Source organism: Eufriesea mexicana, unplaced genomic scaffold (assembly GCF_001483705.2).
Source record: "Eufriesea mexicana isolate 0111107269 unplaced genomic scaffold, ASM148370v2 scaffold4744748238, whole genome shotgun sequence".
Classification (NCBI taxonomy): domain Eukaryota; kingdom Metazoa; phylum Arthropoda; class Insecta; order Hymenoptera; family Apidae; genus Eufriesea; species Eufriesea mexicana.
The window spans coordinates 319,611-330,025 of record NW_016907970.1 but is presented as its reverse complement, the minus strand read 5'-3'; the positions used below and the strand labels follow the sequence as shown (position 1 = coordinate 330,025).

At 44.5% G+C, this 10,415-nt stretch overlaps 1 protein-coding gene across 1 annotated transcript; it reads left to right on the top strand.

Moving 5' to 3' along the window:
- Positions 1-8,417: 8,417 nt before the first annotated feature.
- Positions 8,418-10,079, top strand: LOC108550172 (piggyBac transposable element-derived protein 4-like). Its single transcript, XM_017903840.1, has one exon. The coding sequence runs from the start codon at positions 8,418-8,420 to the stop codon at positions 10,077-10,079; it is 1,662 nt and encodes a 553-aa protein (XP_017759329.1).
- Positions 10,080-10,415: the final 336 nt, after the last annotated feature.

Below are 10,415 nucleotides of genomic sequence, written 5' to 3'. Positions count from 1 at the left end.
AATTCGAATTTTTTTTCGTGGAAGTTTGTTACCAAGATATTGACCGATATAGATCTATGCGATTGCGTAATAAGCGAAAGTACACGAGACATAGATGGAAGAAAAGATCAAATGGAATTAACGTGTATTCGTCTTAATGTTAAGACGCGTTGCCATGTATACCTAAAAGATGCGAGGTATAGCTTTAAATCTCACGAGATTAATTACGCGTGACGCAATTAGAGGCAGAGCATACATCGCGATGACGAAATCCGCGTAAGCATTTAAAAAAAAAAAAAAAAAAAGGCCTGCCTTCTCGTTTTGACCTGCGTAGATAACGGGCGTGTCCTAAAACCATCGCCTAATTGTGAGAGTATACTTTTAAAGTACGAAAACCGAACGTAGTACGTAGTGCATCGAAAAAGAAAACCAGCTTACGGTATAGCGAAAGGAAAACAATAGAAGACACGTCGAACATTCAAGGAGATACTCTCCAGTCACCAATCCTAAAAGCGCAAGCTTATGCACCCTTAACCGAAAAAAAAAAACAGAAATTCACAGACATCGATGACATCATCGATTACCTAAGAAGAAAGAAATCCACATCGACGAACGCACCGCATACCAGCACTTTTGTTGATGAAATAACAAAAGTAAAAAAGTGTACAAAAAGAAGGTTGAAACATAATATATCGACCATCCAAAGAACTCGACACTCAAATATAAACGCAATGGCACCCACGAGAAAAAACATCAAATCCAACACCGACAACCAAGAAGACCTATTGAAAATAATAAGAGAATTAACTCAAACGATAGATACGTTAAAAAAACAATTAGCCGAGGAAAAAGGGAAAAACAAGATAGAAGCAACACAGCATGGAGCCTCTACTACTGAGTCTATCAAAAAGGAAAATCCAGCACAGAAGAAGAGAACAAACACCACGGAAGAGGACAGTCACGCCAACCATGACAGTACGGAAAACAAGGATCCACAGAAATGGTCAACCGTAATCACAAAACCGAAGAGATCCCGACCTACCCAAGCCATGACGGGGCCGTCATCATCAAACGTGCATACATTCTCCACGCCAAAGTCACTGTTACGCGTTCGCGACGTGTGTCACCCGTGAGTGCCGTTTGCCGCGCCGGACAACGCCGCCGAACCGACACGACTCGAACGCTAAGTGCGCGATTACGATCCTGTGATTGAACCCCCGTGCCCCCCTCGAGTGCTTATACCTTGTCGAGGTGAGGAGGCTCGATTGCGTAATCGCTAAATAAGCCGTATCCTTGTGTTCCTTGTCTTTCAAACTCAGTGATTCTCGCCCAAGTGTTGTGCTACGTACATCGCTCTGAGCTATCGTAGAGCTGGACAATGTTCTTTTTCCGAAATACAGCGGACAGTGTAATAAAATCTTTTTGTACGTAGAGTGTGGATGAATGCGTTCGATTGTAGGAGTGATTAGTCGAGTGAAAAGAGTTAGGTATGCGTCTAAATGTTTGGAGTACGTGACCCACTGAGTGTTTGGGCTACGAAGAATGCGTGGGAAAGCGTGATTGGGAAAGAGAGCATGGGTATAGATGAGGAAAGAATGAATGGTTGAAATAAGGGTACAAGGGCGCGGGCAAGACAGTTCCTGCGAGAGAGTTCCTTCGGGAGAGTTGGTCCTAGAGAGTTCTTTCGAGAAAGTTCCTTTAGGAGTTGCTTGAGGAGAGTCTTTAGAGTTCGTCTTAGCCAGTTTAGAGAGTTTTTACGTTTAGAGAATATTCGGCCGGTTCTGACTGTTACGTTATTTGTGAACCCCCTTACAATTTCAGAAGTGGGGTTAATCGTTACAATAGTAAACAACTTACTATTAACGCACATAAATCGGCTTGCAAAACTTTAAAAACGCACGAGATCCAATATTTCTCATACACACCAAAAAGTGCAAGAAATATTACACTCTTGCTAAAAAAAACCTAGCGGGTGACTTGGAACCAGAAATCGTCCTAGACGAACTACTATCAAAAAACATACCAGAGGTGAAATTCACAACGGTAAAAAAATTTAAAACAAAGAAATCTGTTTTAGAAAGAAGAGAGCTTCCAATCTATCTGGTACAACTGTCGCCTGACGGTAAACCCACGTCCCCAGAAAGACACACCAAAACTTCATGCTATATGATACTGACAGAAGACCTACAAACCCAACAAAAGAATTAACGACAGTCTATCAAAAACAGGCAAAAAGGATACACATCGAAATAACTTTAAAAGATACTGGTGGTTACAGAAATAACACTACAATAATCAAAATAAACAATAGCGTTAGAAATAACTAATTTCCATAGTAGCATAAAATATAACTACTTAGCGAACTATTCCTCAATTCTCTCGGTACACACGGAAAACAATAAACGTAAGACCGTATTAAATATACGCGACTTCATAACTCATACCTATATATACGCTATTGTAGCTTCACTCGACCCAGGAGACTAAAATCAATCGTTATACGTTCCGATTGGACCCTCTTGTATATATCGTTGTATATATCATTTATTGCTAGGGACCCAGTACCCAATCCTCGTTAGTATAGCGGTTAAGAGCGTGAGAAAAAATTTTGTCCTTTTACCCCTTTTCTTTAAGTATCCATCAAAATGCTCTACGATGAGGAAATATATGTTGATCCGTTATCAGAAGAAGATAATTGCTCTGATAGGGAAAGTGACAGTGATTCGGACAGTGGAAGCGATATCATGGTGAGACGATTCAAAAATAAGGGAAGACCAATAATTAGTGAATCTAAAAGCGACGAAGGGAATTCTGTGGTAAATGATTGGTCGGAGGTAAATTTTAAACCTGACTTTCATGCTCAACTGGAACGGTTTGGGTTACAGGTACTATGCACACCAGACATATTATCAACTGTGGAATTGTTCATTGGGGATGATTTATTTAATTTATTTGTCACACAAACAAACTTATATCATAATCAGCAGAATAATGATAACAACAATGCATAAACAAAGAATAAAGTTTGGATTGATACAAACGTTGTAGAAATGAAAAAATTTTGGGGGCTTGTTATTATAATGGGAATAGTAAAAAAAAGCCACAAAAAGACGATTATTGGTCTACCCACCCAGGATTACATATACCTATTTTCGGGAACACAATGCCAAGAAACAGATTTCGGCAGTTATGGAAGTATCGGCACTTCGGCAATAACGAGCATTGCCAAGAAAGGCTCGATAAAATAAAACCAGTCTACACAAACTTGGTAGAAAAATTTCAAAAAATTTATAAACCCGAGAAAGAATTATCGCTGGATGACGGTATCATTTCTTGGAGGGGCAGGCTATCTTTTCGTATATATAACCCTGCAAAGATGATAAAATATGTAATTTTAGTCCATATGGTGTGTGAGGCGACATCTGGCTATATATGCAATTTAGAAATATACTGTGCGCAAGGAAAATCGCTAACTGCGAGAATATTTTCTGTGCTATCGCCATATATAAATTTATGGCACGATGTACATAGGGACAATCATTACAATGGTGTAACGGTAGCAGAGGAATTACTAAAGCATAACACAAATATCTGTAGGAATGGTGAGCGTGGTCGGTCTTATGTGCAGTAAACGACGGCTCGCGGAATATTCCGCGCTTAGATGCAAATGGGTTATATAAGGGTGCATGGGCGTGAAACGAACAGGTCGAAGGAGAGTTCTGTGAGAGATAGTCAGTGTGAAAGGTCATAGCGTCTAGAATAAGTGTTAAATCAGTTCACAATAAATCATACTTTTATTATCTACCACCGTTCTTTTGCTGCCTCCTAAACAATTCCAACATAAATTGGGGGATCAGCCGGGATTGTGGCAGCGAGTGGGAATTACTTGAAATAAGCGACGGTAATGCCACTGAGCGTAGAAGATCTGCGTAAACTATCGGTAGTAGAACTTAAAGAAAAACTCGAATCGCGCGGACTCCGTACAACTGGAAGGAAGATAGAACTGGTGACCCGGCTATTGGAAGCGATGGACAACCAGCAAAGTCAGGACACGCTTGAAACAGGAGAGAATGCGAGGAGCTGCAATCCGTGTTCCGGAGAAATGGAAAATTTTCGGAAGACGATGTTAGAATCTCTAACGAAGGCGTTAGAAGCTGCAGTGCCGCGGATCGGAGCAGCAATTGCACAATCGCTGTGTTTGACAGCGCAGTCCCCACAGCCAGCGTCGCCGCCGTCGGTCAGCAGCGGAGAATCAGTGGCAACGAATGTTAGCATCACGACGGTCGCCGATATGATGGACCATTTCGACGGAACGCGTAACCGGTACGACCGTTGGGAGAGGCAGATGCGCTCACTCCGGAACACATACAGGCTGTCATCGGAGTCATGCAAGATCTTAGTCGTGTCCCGTTTCCGAGGTAGGGCCCAGAAATGGTATCATTCAAAACCCAACCTCATCGACACGACGATCGATGGTTTCCTCGGGGAGCTACGGGGAATGTACCATCGTCAACCGGACAAGCTCGTACGGAGAAAGCAGTTCGAAGAGCGAACATGGAGAAGAGGCGAGACATTTTGTGACTACTACCAGGACAAAATAATCCTGGCGAATAGCGTGCCGGTGGACGATGAGGAGAACCGATAGAGTACATCATTGAGGGAATCCCTAACCAATCCCTCCAGGATGAGATCCATATGCACAAGTTTCGCACGCAGACGGACCTCCTGGACGCGCATTCGAAAGGGTACCGTGACGCGGCAAAAACGGCGTCATTGATGGAAGAACTGGGACGAACAACGATAAATCGAACGACGCCAGGAGAAGAGCGGCTCCTCCGCATAGGCGCCCACCGACGGAACATCGTGGCTACGAAGCAGGGAATCGCCGGACGTCCGACTGTCCCGCAGGGAAGAGCGAGCGATGCTTCGGGTGCGAGAAGCTCGGGCATATCGCCACAGCGTGCCCACAGAGGAGTCCTGTAAAGAGGAGCGCTACACTATCGTCGGAGCAGAAGAGAACTCGTGTTTATGCAAAGCCACCGCAGGGGAAGAGCAGGTAACAGCACTCGTTGATACCACAGGGGAGTTGCGCACAGAGATTAGTATAAGCGGTGACATGTTCCCGATTACCTTGGATCGGCTCATACCCTACGAACTAATAGTGGGCAGAGATTTTCTGCAGAATTACCACCTAGCGGTTAGTAACGGGAACGTTTCTATCGAGAGGTTACGGGACGAGACCGACCAGCCTGGTCGGCTCGCACCAGCGAGTTGCCTGAGGTGTTCCGGGTCTTCCTCTGCGAAACGGACGAGACCGATCTCTCGCATATAGCTGAACGCGACCTTCGCGACAGAGTACGAAAGATGGTATAGGAATATAAACCGGCAAAAACCCGTGAGTTGGACCTAAAAATGTCCATTGTATTGAAAGAAAGTGAGCCCGTGTACGAACGCGCGAGACGACTGCACCCCGCGGACAGGGAAGAGGTCAACCGGCAAGTAGACGAATGGGTAAGGGATGGCATCGCGCAGCCTTCCCTGTCGGAATACGCGAGCCCGGTAGTCTTGGTCAAAAAAAAAAAGATGGCACGAAACGGCTATGCGTAGATTATCGGAGGTTACACGCGAAGATAGCGAAGGACAGGTACCCTCTTCCCTTAATCGAGCGCGACCGTGTTTAGCACGCTAGACCTGAAAAACGGATTTTTCCATGTGGCCATCGACAAGGATAGCCGGAAATACACCTTATTCATCGTCCCGGATGGACAATACGAATTCCCAAAAGTCCCCTTCGGACTGTCTAACTCCCCGGCGACGTTTCAAAAGTTTATAAACGCCGTGTTTAGAGAGTTAATAAACAAGCGCACGGTGATGACATACCTAGACGATTTGATTATACCCTCGGCGGACGTACCCAACGGGATAGACCGGCTGGAAGAGGTATCAGGCGTAACGGCCCATAGCGGGCTAATTATAAATTGGAAAAAATGCAAGCTCTTGCAGCGTCGCGTGGAATACCTAGGACACATCCCAGAGGACGGCACCGTGCGCCCGTCCGAGGAGAAAGTGAGGGCGGTCATGGGTTTTCCCATACCAAAAGCAATTAGGCAGGTGCAAAGTTCTATCGGATTGAGCAGCTACTTTAGAAAATTCGTACCCCACTACTCTACCATTGCCAGACCCTTGACCGACCTCCTAAAGGCGGACCGCGAATTTCGGTTTACGGAGCCGGAACTGCTCGCGTTTAACGAGTTAAAGCGTATGTTGAGCAGCGAACCGGTCCTCCGATTGTATCGAGTGGGTGCCGAGACCGAACTCCACGCGGACGCGTCGAAGTACGGTTACGGCGCGGTTCTAATGCAGCGTGCCTCCTCTGATAATAGGTTACATCCGGTGTACTACGCGAGCGGCAAGACGACGAAAGCCGAGGAGAAATATTGTAGCTACGAGTTAGAGGTTCTAGCAGTGATTAGGGCGTTGCGACGGTTCAGGGTTTACTTGCTCGGAATAAAGTTCAAAATAGTCACCGATTGTAAGGCGTTCGCGCTCAGGATGGCAAAGAAGGACCTCTGCGTTCGAGTGGCGCGGTGGATACCGCTGCTGCAGTTCAATTACCACGTCGAACACAGGGCCAGCAAGAGCATGGGGCCACGTCGACGCATTAAGCCGAAATCCTTTGCCAACGTGCCTGCCCGTTGCCACCGTTGGTGCACCGTTGAGGGAGGTTTGTTATTTAAGGTGATCGGCCACAATCATTTACTCCTTGTCCCAAAATCGCTGCAATGTCAGATAATCCGAGACGCGCACGAGCGCGGACATTTTTCCGTCGCCAAGACGGCAGCATTGATAGAAAGAGACTATTACATCCGGAACATCCAGCCGAAGGTTGTAGAAGCGATTGCAAATTGCGTGGTATGCGTATTAGCGGATGGGAAGAGTGGTAGGCGAGAAGAAGGGTTCCTAAATTGCCTAGGAAAGGGGGAAACCCCTTTCGACACTTACCATTTGGACCACCTCGGGCCGCTTCCGTCCACAAAAAAGAGCTATAACCACGTGTTAGTTGTAGTCGACGCTTTCTCAAAATTCACGTGGTTATACGCGACAAAGACTACGAGCGCAGCGGAGGTAATCGGTCGATTGGAAAAGCAAGCCGCGGTCTTCTGTAACCCGCGACGAGTGGTCACCGATCGGGGGGCGGCATTTATTTCTCACGAGTTCAAAGCATACTGCACCGAACGAAGCATCGAGCATAATCTGGTCTGCACCGGTATGCCGCGGACGAACGGACAGGTTGAGCGTGTAAATCGCGTCCTGGTCCCCCTCCTAACAAAACTGGCCCTCCCGAAGCGGAACGAGTGGTGCCGGCACCTTGACACGGCGCAACGGTGCTTAAACGTAACCGTTCAACGAACAATCGGAACTTCGCCATTCCACCTGCTATTCGGGACTCACCCTCGGCTACGCGAGGATGCGACGATCAGGGAGCTTTTGCAAAGGGAGTGGGTCTCGGAATTCCAGAACGACAGGGACGAGCTCCGTGCACAGGCGAAAGCAAATATCGAAAAGCTACAGCATGAGAATCGGAAAGGCTTCAACCGAAGGAGGATCGCAGCGAGAGACTACCGTGTAGAAGACCTTGTAGCCATCAAGCGCGTACCCAGCGTGGATCAGGGCTGAAGTTAGCAAACAAATTTCTGGGTCCTTATCGGGTGCAACGAAGGCTGCGCAACGATCGCTACGTGGTCGAGCGGGTAGACGATCATGAAGGCCCGATGACCACGTCCACCGCGGCGGAATACATGAAACCATGGGCTCGCGGTACCCACGACTCCCTCGGTGAAGAGAGTGAACGTAGCGACTGCGTGGATGATACCTAACCAATGTTTTCGGGCCAAAAGGGAGTACGACGGACAACCTGATAAAATTGTTTTGTACATAGAGTGTGTATGAGTGTGCTCGATTGCTGGAGTGATTGTACGAGTGAGGAATAACGATATCTGAGGTCAGATATCATTTGTCAGAACGGCCGAGAGTAGGAATGGTTGGCGTAGAATACTCCACGCACGATGTTAAGGAATTTTCCGATCATGTTATCACTATCCTTAAGATAATTTCCAATAGACATATCTAAATAAGACCACTTTCACTGTTTAACCCCTTAACCTACGATTTAGATTCGAAGATGTTAGGCCGAAATTGTATACAAGTTCGCGCAGCGTTCGGGACGTTCGCACGACTTGGGTACACGCCGATCCGGGCAATTGTAAACATGACGGACATCGCCCGTGGTAGAGCGGTCGCGGTTTGTAGATAGCACAGACAAGACTCGTGATGTATTTCTATCATCTCTTCGTATCGTAATTAGTTTCCAGTCGTTCTTGATCGCATTCGCACGTCGAAATTTACGTTCATAAATTCTAGAGAAGCAAACCCACAAGATGTTCTCTAGAAAAAGATTTTGTGATGAAGATAGTGAGAATTGTGCTATTAATTTTGCTAATGAAAGTGACAGTAGTGACGAAATATGTAAATTTCGAAGAAAGTATAGGCGAATAATTGTTGATGATACATCCGATGACGATCAACTACCAGAGTCCTGGGTTTGGAACGAAAGAAGAAATAGTCCAAAAATCTGGGACTATACAATGACTCCTGGCATAAGCGAGGCAGCCTTATGTCAATTAGGAGGAAGTAGAGGAGAATTTGATACATTTAATCTAACATTTGATGATATATTTTGGAACAATATTGTGACTGAAACAAATCAGTATGCAAATCAACTACGAGAAAATCCACATACAAGACGAAAAATTGACGAAACCTGGTTTCCTGTAGACTCTACCGAAATTAAAAGATATTTTGCATTGACGATAATAATGGCACAGATAAAGAAACCAAGAATCCAAATGAATTGGTCGAAGAGGGCTGTTATCGAAACACCTATATTTAGAAAATCAATGCCTTTGAAGAGATATCTACAAATAACAAGGTTCTTGCATTTTTCAAACAATAATCTTGTTGCCAATACAGATAAATTGAAGAAAGTTAGACCTGTGATTAATTTTTTGAACCAAAAATTTAAAGAACTGTATATAATGAGAAAAGACATTTCTATTGATGAATCTCTTATGAAATTCAGGGGGCGTTTATCTTATAAGCAATTCAACCCATCCAAAAGGGCAAGGTTTGGCGTAAAATTTTATAAATTATGTGAGTCCGATTCCGGATATTGTTACGAATTTAAAATATATACCGGCAACGATAAAATAAACTGTAAAGATAGCGCTTCAGAAAGTGTTGTGAAAGAGCTTTCTGAGTCAGTGTTGCACAGGGGTCACACTTTGTACATAGACAGTTGGTATTCTTCCCCAAAATTATTTATGATATTATCACATAAATACAAAACAAATGTAATTGGCACAGTACGTTCCAATAGGAAGAATATGCCAAAAGATTTGTGCAGTGTAAAATTAAAAAGGGGGGAGTACGTAATAAGAAGCTGCAACCGAGTACTCGCACTGAAATGGAGAGACAAGCGAGATGTTTATATGATGTCGACAAAACATGAAACAGCCGAAATGACTTCGCAAGGATCCAAACGCACTCTAAAGCCAAACTGTATTACAGAGTACAACAAGGGAATGAATGGAATTGATCTCCAAGATCAAATATTAGCATGTTTTCCAATAATGAGGAAATACATGAAAGGATACAAAAAAATTTTTTTTTATCTCTTTGATATTGGCCTGTTTAATTCTTACATCTTATGGAAAAAACTGAATGATGGAAAGAAACAATGTTATGTCGATTATAAGATCAACATAGCCGAATCTCTACTGAAGAAAATGCCAAAACCGATTTATAAAGAACGAGGCGTATTATCTTCCGGAGATGCGCCAGACAGACTTTGCGCGAAGGAATGGGCTCATTTTCCAAAGCACATTGATCCAACACCCTCTAAATTAAGACCGTCAAAACGTTGTACAGTTTGTCACAAAAATAAAAAACGGAAAGAAACAACGTGGGAGTGTAAAAAGTGTAAAGTTCCGTTACATGTACCAGAATGCTTCGAAAGATATCATACCGTTACAGATTACTAATTTTGTATTTTGGAGTTTTGTATAAATAAATATTTTGTAATACTTGCGCCTACCACAATTATTGCATCAGACTGTAAATGCGTATCAAATATTCCACGTAATATTTACATCGGGCCCGATCACCGTACGCGGGCTATGCCCGTCATTGTAGGTTAAGGGGTTAAACATTAGTCAGGGCACGAGGTCGCCGTCTGTGACAGTGCCTTTCCGTCCTAGGTATTTCTGTAAGGCGCGAGGAAATGCTTGGGCCTTTCTCCGTAAATAAAGGGCAATAAACAGCCGTCTCGGGTTTGACTCGAGCGTTCGAGGTATTACCTGGAGTACGTCAGGAAGGAT

Coding starts and splice junctions, on each gene's coding strand:
- LOC108550172 (XM_017903840.1), top strand. CDS start 8,418: ATGTTCTCTAGAAAAAGATTTTGTGATGAAGATAGTGAGAATTGTGCT.